This window comes from Euleptes europaea, chromosome 8 (assembly GCF_029931775.1).
Source record: "Euleptes europaea isolate rEulEur1 chromosome 8, rEulEur1.hap1, whole genome shotgun sequence".
Taxonomy (NCBI): Eukaryota; Metazoa; Chordata; class Lepidosauria; order Squamata; family Sphaerodactylidae; genus Euleptes; species Euleptes europaea.
The window spans coordinates 6,489,400-6,503,730 of NC_079319.1; the positions used below are offsets into that span (position 1 = coordinate 6,489,400).

The following is a 14,331-nucleotide window of genomic DNA, read 5'->3' on the forward strand; positions in this document are numbered from 1 at the left end:
GTAGATCAGCATGGCTATATCTGCAGAGTCCAAATAAGTGATCAGCTTGCGAGCAAGATACCGCTGCAAGAAGATGCTCTTAGCGGCATTGCTGATCTATTTATCCATCAACAAGGCCGGCTCCAAAAGTCCGCTGAAGTTCTTAAATTGATTTAAATTAGCCATACTATAGTTTTTGTCTTTCTAATAGTGGCAAAAACTCCTGGTTTTCTAGACTGTGAGGTTTATGTTCATGGAAAAAAACATTCCTCCAAGTTACTGGTATTGTCGGGTGTGAAATTACAAAACCCGCCAAAGATTCCACATGTTGGGATTCGAAAGATATAAGTGAGCCCAAGGGCTCGTATACACCTAGTGTGACCTTCGACTTTCCCTTCAAACAGCAAGCAAACATCCCTTCATATGTCACTTCACAAATTGTGCTATTTGAGATGCTCTTGCATTTAAACAATAAGAGGGTATTTAAAAAGATGGCCCTTGAAAAGTGCACATTACGTATCCTGCAGTATGCTGTGCCAAAAAGACAAAGGCTTGGAACAGGGGATGCAAGTTTTTTGCTTGCAAACAAGGCCAGGCCAAGGGTTTTTGGTGCCCTAGGCAAACTATGGCTTTGGTGCTCTCCTCCATACACTCATAAGCAAACATAATAAAACATCAACCAGCTCATTCCAAGGGCTGCATTCCTAAGCATGCTTACCTGAAAGTTAGCCCCACTGAACATAGTTGGACTTACTTTTGAGTAGATATGCATAGGAGGAATGCTGGTTTAGCTTCCTCTCTGCCCTGGACCCCTTATGATGCCTGTGGCCCTTTAATTTTTCATGCCCCTCCACCGAACTGTGACCCTAGGCTATTGTCTCGATTTGCCTAGAGGATAGGCCAGCCCTGCTTGCAAATTGTTATGAAGCTGGTTGCAGAAAGTACAGATTTCATACTTGGGGGAAGCTCACGCTAACTTCAACTGTGAGCTTACTGTGTTGGTTTTTTTTTTAATTAGAAATTTTTTTTCCAACTGTATTCTGAATTTTAAGAAGCTATTTCTAAGCAAGTGTTTGATTTTTCTCTTAATTGCACTGCAGAAAGCTATGGAATAGATGAAGGTAACAGGAGAAACTTTAATAATCTCTATGCTTGATACTTTGGAATGATGTGGTGTTTTTTAAAAAACCTGTTGACTCTCCATTACTAAAGTCTTAATTGGCTTAATTGTGTACAGTTAAGCCAATGTATTTGAAAGCTTTGGGATTTTAAAGAGGAAAATGCATTACTTAAATGAAAAGGGTGTGTAATAATTTACTTCAGTTTTGTAATGTCAGGCATCATTTCTCTCTCTCTCTCTCTGTTTCTTACTAAAAACCATTCCAGTGTACTGTTCTGACATAGGACGTAAACTTGAGGAGAGATGCTTTTGGAGACGATACCAGAGAAAATAAGAAATAATCATGTTTCCCAGTAGATAGCTTTCTGAGGATGGTGGAAATAGAATCAGTAAGATAAACAATTCAATTGGAAATTAATTAAATGTTAGAGTAGAAAACCACAGCTTTTTGAGGAAAGGTGCATCCCACTAAATAAAAAAATAATAATGCAGTATTTTGTCAGTTTTGCTTACAATGTCAACAGAATGCATTATGTGGCTAAGGTTTTTTCCCCTTTTGTAAAAAATCTGGTTCTTTTCCATCACCTTCTGCACACCTCTTTAAAAATACTCTTGGCTGACTTGCTGATTAAGACACCTAAAATATAATATTGTGGAGAACTCTTAAACGTACCGTTTGCGGAGGCTAACCCTTATTAGGCTGCATTTCTTTCCATGTGGTCCTCTAGGCCGTAATCAATTAAGATGTTTTAGTTTTGTATTTATTGCATTAATATAACTAAACACATTGGGACTAATTCACTCTGTCTGAATTTCACAGCACCTTTTTTTAGGTTTTCATTCAAACAGTCGTTTAAGAGGATTCCACTGGGCAAGACACTATTTATGTAGATAATGTGCCGCAAACTCTAATCTGGTTTTCATGCGCTAGACCATTTTCTGGGAGTTGCTTTTGGACGTTTTTTGGCATCTTATGGATTGTTTTAGTTGAAAGCTTTTCATCAGTAGATTGAGATGTAAACGGATTACCTTCCAACAGCCAGGGATTACGAGATTCAGAGAGAACGGATTGAACTGGGACGCTGCATCGGTGAAGGGCAGTTTGGAGATGTTCATCAAGGAGTTTACGTGACCCCAGTAGGTATTCTTAATGTTGCCATGCTTTTTTCATAAAATTAATGCTTTTCCTTCTAATTACATTTCCCCCCGTCTGCATTAATTAAAGATGGTCTGCTGAAAAGGCTTCTGTTGGCATGAGGAATTAAAAAAACCCCAAACCTTTAATAAAGAAGACCAGGGAATGAGAAAGCAGAAATAACTTGTCTGTTCTAGCCTCCAACCCGGAGGTGAAAACTGCATCTCCTAGCACTATTGTTTATCTTTAGCAGGGACACGAAAACAATCCTATTTTCTGCAGCCCAATTTAGTACTTACCTTACAAGACTAGGACATTTCTTGATAGTGTGGTAACCATGGAAGCTGCTCATAGAATACTATGTAAAAACCCAGGGTTTTATCATTGCTGTGATCAGACCCCTTCCCTCCCATTCTCACCCCTAAAGATGGTTCATGCTCCTTTACACACAGGTAATCTTTTGTAGGCCAAATGCAGGTTTGTAGCCAGAAAGTTTACAGTGAGAGGTTATTGCTGATGAGCCAAAAGTGTTTTGCACATACTCAGAGGCACACATTCTTCACATAGGAAAGTTGCTTGCAGTAAGTAGGAGAGAAGCATGGCTCAGTGGGTAGAGAGTCTGCTTGATCATGCAGAAGGTCCTGGGTTCAATGCTCGACATCTCTAGTTAAAAAGAACCAGGCAGAAGGTGATGTGAAACACCTCTGCCTGAGATCCGCTGGCGGTCTGAGTAGACAATACTGACCTTGATGGACCGATGGTCTGATTCGTCACAAGGCAAACCTCTGCTTGAGACCCTGGAGAACCGCTTCCAGTCTGAGTAGAAAATACTGACCTTGATGGACTGATGGTCTGATTCATCACAAGGCAGACCTCTGCTTGAGACCCTGGAGAACCGCTGCCAGTCTGAGTAGACAATACTGACCTTGATGGACCGATGGTCTGATTCATCACAAGGCAGACCTCTGCTTGAGACCCTGGAGAACCGCTGCCAGTCTGAGTAGACAATACTGACCTTGATGGACCAATGGTCGGATTCATCATAAGGCAGCTTCATGTTTTCATGTGTGTTCAAGTGATTAAAAATAGATACCAAGTTTCTGAAGGCATAGGGCTCTTCTTTTCTGCCTGTCCGCTTTCTTGCTGTTGTGTGTATTGATGTACACTGCCTTGAGTCTTTAGTTCATTTCTCTGATTTGTCACTCTTGACATTAAAGGTGGAAGGAAATACGAAGGAAGGAAAAGGGGCTGTGCACATACGGTCCCTGTGTGAAGGTGCTAAAGGTAAAGGTAGTCCCCTGAGCATTCCTGACCCATGGGGTGACGTCACATCCCGATGTTTTCTAGACAGACTGTGTTTGCAGGGAGGTTTGCCATTGCTTTCCCCAGACATCTTCCCTTTACCCCTGGCAAGCTGGGTACTCAATTTATGAACCTCGGAAGGATGGAAGGCTGAGTCAGCCTTGAGCCGGCTACCTGAAACTGACTTCCATCCGGATCAAACTCAGGTCGTGAGCAGAGCTTTGACTGTAGTACTGCAGCTTATCATTCTGCGATACTGGTCTTGCTGGTTCTCCCAAATGGCACTTTCACCTGGACACTGCCTGGTGGTTGTAACACACTGGCAGCATTTGTTACCTCATGAGGCGCTTGTGTGGGGACCAAAGTAAGAGCAAATGCAGCCGTTATAAGCAGTGGAAAGGTACAAGTCATTTGTAATATATGAAATATATGGGCTGCTATACATTTGGCCTTGACTCCCTTTGAGCACTGTATCCATCCTATCAACAGCTGTCATGTGGCCATTAACACATGAAACTGCCTTACAGTCCGATCTATAAAGAAGAAGAGTGGTTTTTATACCCCACTTTTCTCTACCTTTAAGGAGTCTCAAAGCCGCATACAATCGCCTCCTCTTCCTCTCCCCACAACAGACACCTTGTGAGTTAGGTGGGGCTGAAAGAGTTCTGAGAGAACTGTGACTGGCCAGAGGTCACCAGCTGGCTTCAGGAGGAGGAGTGGGGAAACCAACCCAGTTCTCCAGATTAGAGTCCATGTGGAGGAGTGGGGAATCAAACCTGGTTCTCCAGATTAGAGTCCGCCGCTCTTAACCACCACACCACGCTTGCTCAGTCTTGGCACTCTAAAGGCCAGTCTTGTTTACTCTGAATGACAGTTATCAGGCTACTACATTTGCAAACATGTACATGAAGTTGCCTTATATTGAATCAGGCCGTTGGTCCATCAACTCTACTCAGACTGGCAGTGGCTGCCCGGGGTCTCTGGAAAATGTCTTTCACATCACCTACTACCTGATCCTTTTAGCTGGAGATTCCGGGGTTGAACCTGGGACCTTCTACATGCCAAGCAGGTGCTCTACCACTGAGCCAAAGCCCTTTTTCAATTACTGCAGTGACAGACTGGAAATATTGTATATAGCAGTGATGGCGAACCTTTTAGAGACCGAGTGCCCAAACTGCAACCCAAAACCCAATTATTTATCGCAAAGTGCCAACACGGCAATTTAACCTGAATACTGAGGTTTTAGTTTAGAAAAAACAACACATACAACACATACATTATTAACATATTTTGCCTTAAAAGAAAAACACAATAACAGAGCTTTCAATGATACAAACAACTTTTTATTGAAAGGTAAAAGTTTGCATTTGGCATGCTTTTGAACAATTAATGTTTGTTCAAAGCCCTAAGCTGGGTGGCGGGGAGTCCAGGGAAGGCAGACGCGACTGCTGCTCAACTTACCCGCGCGTGCCTACAGAGAGGGTTCGGCATGCCAAGTCCGGCACGCGTGCCATAGGTTCACCAACACCGGTATATAGGCAGAAATCCATTCATTTGCATAACTGTTGCAGCTCCTTTGCAAAAAGACAAAAGAGTTTAAATACCTTAAATACATGGAAACAGTTATTCCTACCACTCCATGATGAGGTGAAATTTGTCTCCCACCATCTACCTTCACATGCTCTCTTTCCTTGGAGGTTTTAAAGCAGAGGCTAGATGGCCATTGTCAGCAATGCTGATTCTGTGAACTTGGGCAGATCATGAGAGGGAGGGCAGGAAGGATTGCATCAGTGTTTGGCTCTCGTGGCCCTTTCTTGCATGCCCAGGGTAGTGCTGATGCTTTGGGGTCAGGAAGTAATATCCTACAAGCCAGATTGGCCAGGGATCCTGGAGGGTTGTTGGGTTTTTTTGGGGGGCCATCTTCTGGGTCCAGGGTCGCTATGCAAAGGCAGGCAATGGCAAACCACCTCTGAATCTTTTGCCTTGAAAACCCTTCAGGGTCACCATAAGTCAGCTGCGACTTGATGGCAAAAAAAAGTTTTCCAAGCAAATCATCAGCATCTATCCCTTGAGGCAGAAAACTGAGGGGAATCTTGGGTCTCAGATATTTGCAGCAGTGTTAATCTCTTGGAACAAGACTATTTTAAAGCAATGCTGTAAAAAGTACTTATCATTCTAAAACAAAGTAACGTTTCATCCCCCCCCCCCCCCGTCAGCTTTCCAATTGTTTCATTTTGGGCTGTGAGGAAATGAGGGCAATTCTTTTTTACCCGGATTTTTCAGTCCTGCCGCTGGGCAAGCCTTTGTACTCTGGATGCTCCCATTGGCACATTAAAATGTGTGCATAAGCAGCAGAGAAGAACATTAGTCACAGGGATACTGTTTTCAGTGGTAACTGTGTGCCTGCTGGAGTGCTGCAATAGTGCACAAGCAGGTGCTTAGCAGTGTTATGTTACTAGTTATTTTTAAATCTCTTAAAGTGAATTACATATAACAATTTTAAACAACGTTAACCTGAATCAACTGAAAGAAGTAAATTAAATTCTAATTTAACATGATGGTGTTGTTTAAGGGGGGGGATACTTTGCCATAATTTTGGGCCATATTTCCTAAAAGTTGGATCCGTCACTGACCTTTGTTTCTACCATCTTTCAGGAAAACCCTGCCATGGCGGTTGCAATCAAAACGTGTAAAAATTGCACCTCTGACAGCGTGAGAGAGAAGTTCTTGCAAGAGGCCTGTAAGTCGTCAAATTCTTCCTACTTTACATTTTAGCGAGGTTGGGGTGGGGCGGATTGCATCCAGTGGGTCACAAAACTCAGGATGCTGCTAGAATGCCGAGGTTCCTGGTTTTTATTCGATTATGTAAGTACTTCTTTAGCTTTCGCTTTTGTTGCTGAGGTAATGCTGATCACTAAATGCTGGATTTTCGGGGAGAGAGAAGCAAGCAAATAAAAAGGCCAGTTAACAGTTTTTCTCATCTCATGATCTGTCCTACTTTTAATCTGTTTAATCTCCCCATCTCAAGGCGCTTGCCTGCTTCCCACCCTAGTTAGAGTAATAAATCCCTAAACCACAGTGCCCTCTGCATCTCATACAAATAGCTTACTATTTTATCATTTTATAGTGCTTGTAAAGCACTTTGCAGTTTTTATCGTGTCGTCCTTGAAACATCTCTGTTAGGTCTGTGCAGTTTGCATTTTGCTGAAGGAGGACTGAGAAGGTGAAGGAGAATAGGAAACTGAAGTGCACCTTTGCAGAGCGTAGATATTGCCAGACACAGCCGGTTCAAGAGAGCTCCCAACAGGTTATGTCTCTGGTAGCCTGCCCGTTGAGGTGGTGAGCTCCATCTTTGCTGGGGTCTAAGCTGTTACCTGGTTAAGAAAAGCACCCATTCTATTTTCCAAATTCTGTTTGCTTGTGACTGTTTTGTCTCTACCAAACAGGTTGTAGGGGGGAGCTGTGGCTCAGGGGAAGAGCCTCTGCTTTGCATGCAAAGAAAGACCTCTGCCAGAGATCCTGGAGAGCCACTGCCAGTCTGAGTAGACAGTACTGACTTTGATGGACCAGTGGTCTGATTCAGTATAAGGCAGCCTCATGTGTGTGCATGTGTGTGGCTCAATGGCGGAGCATCTGCTTGGCATGGAAAAGGTCTCAGGTTCAATCCCCGGCATCTCCAGTTGAAAGGATCAGGTTTAGGTGATGGGAAAGACCTCTGCCTGAGACCTTGGAGAGCCATTGCTGGTCTGAATAGACAATACTGCCCTTGAAGGACCAGTGGTCTGATTCAGAATAAGGTGGCGTCATGTGTTCAAGACTGTCAAAGAAGGGTCCATTGCTCAGCAGTAGAGCATCTGCTTGGCATGCAGAAGGTCCCAAGTTCAATCCCCAGCATCTCCAGTTAAAAGAACCAGGCAGTAGGTGATGTGAAGGACCTCTGTCAGAGACCCTGGATAGCCACTGCCAGTGGATGGAGCATATAGTATGATTATGTATAAGACTGTTTCATGTGTATGTTGGCAAATGAAGTGGCCTAATCAAGTAAGAAGAAGAAGAGTTGGTTTTTTATATGCCGACTTTCTCTACCACTTAAGGGAGACTCAAATGGGCTTACAATCACCTTCCCTTCCCCTCCCCACAACAGACACCCTGTGAAGTAGGTGGGGCTGAGAGAGAGTGACTTGCCCAAGGTCACCCAGCTGGCTTCATGTGTAGGAGTGGGGAAACTAATGCAGTTCACCAGATTAGCGTCCTCCGCTCATGTGGAGGAGTGGGGAATCAAACCCAGTTCTCCAGATCAGAGTCCACTGCTCTTAACCACTATACTACACAGCTACACAAAGGCTACCAAAGGTAAACATCTGTGTGGCTAGTCTCTATTCAGCAAATATTTTGCCACCTCCAGCCTTATAAGGGGGAATAGTTTTCATGCCAGTTTCACACAATCCTTGTGCATGCTAGAGCTGAGATCCCATGCGATAGTAGCCGTAACGTGTCTAACCAGCTCGGCAGGTGGACCATCCCTGCATATACAACATTGCTTTCTCGGCACCCTATATGTGCTTGCATATGAAGAAGTTCTAAGTATGTTTGTGGTCTTGGCCTCATTCCAGTTGTGGGATGGGGAGGCTGGTTGCTCTGAAGCTGATAATAGTTTCCAGGACAAGGGGAGAAAAATATTACACCAGTTACAGATGGGAGAATCATGACAGTCCTAACCTTCTTTCTCAGGCATTTCCGTGCGAAAAATCAATTTGACTTAACTCCCACGAGATGATTTTGTGACTAGGAATAAAAGAGAGTGCAGTTTAAATGAAGGTTATAGCAATTAAAACTCCACAAAGACCCTGACCAAAAGAAAGAAGTGATTTCGAATCTAGAATGCTTTCGCTTCAGTCTAATTTAAACAACTTCCTTCATTGTCACATTGGTAGATTTCTGTGACATGTTGCGTTCAGTTTTAAAGGCTGGCATTTTCAGGTGTTAATGCCAAAATGAGGACAAAATACCAAATTAATGCAATGGCATGCATACTTTCGAGATTATATATATGTATCAAAAAGGCTGCTCCTAAATTTATTTTGGGAAACTTCAGCTCACCAGCCATTCAGGAAACCTCAGTTTGATTTTAAAATCTCGAGGACCCCTCCCCAAAAGCCCTCCTGTCTTCCCTCATCAGCACCTGTCATGTGTTGGACAGCACCCTTTCAAAATCATGCACAGTGGCTTATCTACTATGAAACTAATGAAGCTTCAGCTTCAGGGCCCCTAATCCCGGAGGGGCCCTGAAGCAACCTTTTTTTAAAATGAATACCGTTACTATATAACAAGCTGTAAATAACCAATGGCCTCACCTAGATAGCCCAACCTTGTTGGATCTCAGAAGCTAAGCAGGGTCAGCCCTGGTTAGTAATGGAAAACTACAAAGGAAGTCCAGAGTTGCTATGCAGAGGCAGGCAATGGCAAACCATCTCTGAACACCAAGGATGTGGTGATGGCTGCCAACTTGGAAGGCTTTAAGAGGGGAGTGGACATGTTCATGGAGGATAGGGCCATTAATGGCTACTAGTCAAAATGGATACTAGTCATGATGCATACCTAGTCTCTCCAGGATTGGGGAGGGGCCATAGCTCAGTGGTAGAGAATCTGCTTGGCATGCAGAAGGTCCCAGGTTCAATCTCCAGTTAAAGGGACTAGGCAGGTAGGTGAAGTGACTGACCTCTACCTGAGACCCTGGAGAGCTGCTGCCTGTCTGAGTAGACAATACTGACTTTGATGGACCAAGGGTCTGTTTCAGTATAAGGCAGCTTCATGTGCTCATGTAAGCATGCCTATTATATGAGGTGCTTTGGAACACAGGTAGGAGAATGCTGCTACAGTCGTCTTGTTTGTGGGCTTCTTAGAGGCACCTGGTTGGCCACTGTATGAACAGACTGCTGGACTTGATGCGCCTTGGTCTGCTCCAGCAGGGCCTTTCTTTTGTTCTTATGTTCTTAATGTCTCTTGCCTTTAAAACATATAGGGCTGCCAGAAGTCAACTGTGACTTGATGGCATGCACGTTTAGGAAGCAAGGAAACTGCCCTTCGTTGACCAGATTGCGTTGGCAATCTGAATTTACTCTGCTGCAGCGTTTGCAATAGGGTAGGCCAAAGTGGTTGATATTTTTCATGTAAATAGTTTTGATCGCCAAGTAGAACCTAATGCCTGGCCTTTAACAAGAAATTACCCATGACAGGAATAATGAGAGCCGTTGCGTGTCTAAAGCATAATGTAGCAACTCTTCAGAACTTCGAAGTATTTTCATTCACAACGCCAGCGTTGCAATAAACAGTTTAAACTGAGGACAGCGCACTTAATTTATTACAGCCACCAAAAGCATGAACAGCTGAGATAAAGTTGCTACTTTAAAGTATGTTTTTGGAAATACTTACGTGCGTGTCATGAGACAAAAGGCTCCGGGTCTGGCCGGAGAATGCTGCCTCTGAGTAAATAGAGGCACACTTTATTATGTGCAAGGTATTGCTGTTGCATCGCTGGGACTGATAATGGAGTAATTACACTCGTAACAAATAAGATCTGATACAAACCAAAGCACTAAATGAGATTTTCTTCTGGACACCATAGATATGTCAGCCCTGTCTTCGATCATTGCTATGACAGCATCATGCATCTGTGGCTAGTGAACAATTTTTCCTTTTTCTACCGAAGAAACTCGTTGAATTATTCAAAAGCATTATGAAAAGATAAGGAGCGCCAAGGTTTAAATAAACTTGCCAGGCTCTATCTCCCCTCGCCCCCCCCCAAACACGGTGTTGCTTTTCTACATTTTTTGTAACTTGCCAGCAGCCTGAGTGAGATTTTTGTGATACTCTTTAAGCACTTGGGGAGGGGGCGTGGCTCAGTGGTAGAGCATCTGCTTGGCATGCAGAAGGTCCCTGGTTCAATCCCCGGCTTCTCCAGTTAAAGGGACTAGACAAGTAGGTGATGTGAAAGACCTCAGCCTGAGGCCCTGGAGAGTCGCTGCTGGTCAGAGTAGACAATACTGACTTTGGTGGACTGAGGGTCTGATTCAGTATATGGCAATTTCATGTGTTCATGTGTTTACATTAACCCAAATGGACATTTCAGGTCATTCATACAGCTTGGTATAACATTTCCCATTCTCTTAACCGTGGCTAAGGGATTGGCAGGGAGGAACTGTGGCTCATTGGAAGAGCCTCTGCTTTGCTTGCAGAAGGTCTTGGGTTCAGTCCCTAACATCTCCAATTAAAAGGACCAGGCAAGAGGTGAAGCGAAAGACCTCTGGAGAGTCGCTGCCAGTCTGAGTAGACAATACTGACCTTAGTCTGATTCAGTAAGGCAGCTTCATTTTTGTTCCCTGTGGACTCAGTTACTCCTCCGCATGTCCTTTTTATTCCTCCCTCCTGCCTTCTCGATGCTTAGTTTTAATTCAGAATGTGAAAATCAGTTTTTAGGCCCTGCATTCAAACTTGGACTTAAAACTAGTGGTGGAAAGTGCCGTCAAGTTGCAGCTGACTTACGGTGACCCCTCATGGGGTTTTCATGGCAAGAGATTTTCAGAGGTGGTTTGCCATTGCCTGCTTCTGCGTCGTGACCTTGGTGGTGGTCTCCCAACCAAATCCTAACCTGGGCCGACCCTGCTTAGTTTCCAATATCTTACAAGATAGGGGTAGCCTGGGCCATCCAGGTCATGGTTAACGTTCACCTTGGTACTGATGCAAACTTAATCTCTTTTTGGCACTGAAGAGGGAAGGGTAACCGAATTTCAGAGAAAAGGGGAAAAACGAGTAAGCCCAGGAGTCGTTCCAGACCTCTTAACCATGGTGGCAGTGGGGAGTTGCTTCTATAGCAGGCAAAGATGGCTGCCACATGGCGATTCATTTGTGGTGATGGCTGCCAACTTGGAAGACTTTAAGAGGGGAGTGGACATGTTCATGGAGGAGAGGGGTATTCATGGCTACTAGTCAAAATGGAAACAAGTCATCATGCACACCTATTCTCTTCAGGATCAGACGATCATGCCTATTCTGTTAGGTGCTGTGGAACACAGGCAGGATAATGCTGCTGCAATTGTCTTGTTTGTGGGCTTCCTAAAGGCACCTGGTTGGCCACGGTGTGAACAGACTGCTGGACTTGATGGACCTGATCCATCAAGTCTGATCCAGTCTGATCCAGCATGGCCTTTCTTATGTTTCCAAATAACTTTGTGTGGCAGTTTATTTATATCTATTGTGTGTTGAGAGGTTGATCCCATGTTGAGCTGGTATATGCACAGTGACTTGCCACATGGAAAACCAGCGTGCAATGACACTTCCAGTAGGCCTTAATTACAGAGACCCCCAACTGCCCCAAGCATTTAGTCTGGAGTTTGTGACTCGACCCCTCACTGCTATTAGGCTTTTTGTCACATGAACACATGAAGCTGCCTTCTACTGAATCAGACCCTTGGTCCATCATAGTCAGTACTTACTCAGACCACCAGCAGCTCTCCAGGATCTCAGGCGGAGGTCTTTCACATCACCTAACTGCCTAGTCCCTTTAACTGGAGATGCTGGGGATTAAACCTGGGACCTTCTGCATGCCAAGCAGATAGATGCTCTACCATTGAGCCACAGCCCCTCTCTATTATATCCCAGATCCTGATGTTCTTTCTTTTAATGGGAAAGCTTGTTTTCTTCTGTTCTAGTAACAATGCGGCAGTTTGATCACCCTCACATCGTCAAGTTGATCGGCGTCATCACTGAAAATCCAGTCTGGATCATTATGGAGCTCTGTACGCTAGGAGAGGTAGGAAGAATTTGTAAGCGGGGGTCTCTCTCAGCTTCACAGATGCTTCATGGAGAGGTTGGGGAGGGCGGCTTGTTTCTGCCAGCTGCGTTATGCTGTGTGGATATTGCACTCTGAGGCAGAGCCATCAAAACGTCGCAGCTGCAGAATCGTGGGTTTAAATTCAGCCTTGTAGCCGCTGGGAATAACTCCATTGGATGGAAGAATCTCGCACCTGTTTGCTCCCCTGTGCTGGTTTTGAGATATAGACCTCGAAGGGGGTTGCCATTTGCTAGGAGGAGAGCTGAAAGTGATAGCAAATCAAAACCTTTATGTGCATTTTACACAGTGCGTGTATAAATGGGTAAAAAGTGGGTAAAAGTTAGAACCACATTGCCCTTGTGGGGGAGGTATTTCTGATACACCTGCTGAAACCGGGCTACGAAATGGCAATTTTTACATGTTATGTAAAATCAATTTCATAGTTCAACTCCCTTCTCATACTTCAGCTTGACTATTTGACGCATGAGATTATAATTATCCTCTTACCACTGTTCCTAACAGTTCTTAGTAAACCTTCCCCTCCCCAAAAAACCGCTAAACTCATATCATTTATAAAGAGAGAAAAAAATACTGAAGGGATGATCATACATGTAAGTGCCTTCCAGGAGGCAAATTAATATTGGGGAATGGACTGTGGTTCAGTGATAGAGCCTCTGCTTGGCATGCAGAAGGTCCCAGGTTCAATCCCCAGCATCTCCAGTTAAAAGGACTAGGCAAGTAGGTGATGTGAAAGACGTCTGCCTGAGAACCTGAAGAACAATTGCCAGTCTGACTTTGATGGACCAAAGATCTGATTCAGTATAAGGCAGCTTCATGTGTTAATATAGAAAAGGCAGGGCCAGTTCAGCCCCAGGGCCCTCAGGTGGATGCTCCTCAGGTATCGTTCTTCCACTCTCTTAGACAAGCGCAGTATCTTGACCATCTTCTGGGCATGGAGTAGGGGTCACTGGGAGAGTGGGGAGGGGGAGGTAGTTGTGAATTTCCTGCCTTGTGTAGGGGGTTGGACTAGATGACCCTGGAGGTCCCTTCCAACTCTATGATTTGCCACCGGAGAAGGCAGAAGGTGCTCATCACTTCCTTGTGTCCTCTTAACGTGTTAATAACATCAGAAAAGCCATGCTGGATCAGATCCAGGCCCATCAGGTCCAGCAGTCTGTTCACATAACAGCCAACTAGGTGCCTCTAGGAAGTCCAGAAACAAGATGACTGCAGCAGCATTCTCCTGCCTGTGTTCCATGGCACCTATTAGAATAGGCATGCTCCTCTGATACTGGAGAGAATAGGTATACATCATGACCAGTATCCTTTTTGACTTGTAGCCATGGATAACCCTATCCTCCATAAGCATGTCCACTCCCCTCTTAAAGCCTTCCAAGTTGGCAGCCATCACCACATCCTGGGGCAGGGAGTTTCACAATTTAACTGTGCGTTGCTCAGAAGTGGAATTGACCCAAGGGGGCGGGGAGGAAAGAAAGGGCTAGTCAGTAAGTAGGAGGTTTGAGTAGCAGCAGGTGGGCAAGATTCGGTGGGGGGGGCGTGGTGGAGGTGCCATAGCAGCATCCTTAAATCCTAGGGAGTCAGAGAGAAGAGGTTAAACCAGGAGGGGACCACTGCTGGTTTGGTGTAAGTATGGGAAGGGGTTGAGTGAAGCAGTTCTTACCAAACACACACACTGCATGATGTTTCTTTCTGTATGAAGACGGAGTTGAAACAGGTATGTCAGGGTTGGAGGAATGACTGCCAGTGCAACTTCCCTGAAAACTGCGGGGCTTGTGCCTTCATCGAAGGAACCTTGCTAGCAGGTATCTCAGGTCCCCAGTTCAGGAATACAAACCCACACAATGAAAACGAGACCTGGATTTTTCGTGTCCATTTTGATAAGACCATGTCAAAGAGTGCTTAGAAAGAGATGCCGTATCTGTTGTTTTTCTGAAGACAACGTAT

General features: G+C 44.6%; 1 protein-coding gene across 8 annotated transcripts in view; it reads left to right on the forward strand.

The window, feature by feature from the left end:
• Positions 1–14,331, forward strand: part of PTK2 (protein tyrosine kinase 2) — a 317,569-nt gene that overhangs the window by 239,502 nt on the left and 63,736 nt on the right. For 4 of the 8 annotated variants that reach the window (XM_056854175.1, XM_056854176.1, XM_056854177.1 and 1 more), the window contains 4 exons: positions 1,080–1,100; positions 2,139–2,236; positions 6,192–6,276; positions 12,245–12,345. In XM_056854175.1, coding sequence (XP_056710153.1) covers positions 1,080–1,100; positions 2,139–2,236; positions 6,192–6,276; positions 12,245–12,345 — 305 coding nt within the window. The remainder of the gene's footprint in view (positions 1–1,079; positions 1,101–2,138; positions 2,237–6,191; positions 6,277–12,244; positions 12,346–14,331) is intronic. The other 4 variants (XM_056854178.1, XM_056854180.1, XM_056854181.1 and 1 more) reach the window with 1 other exon arrangement.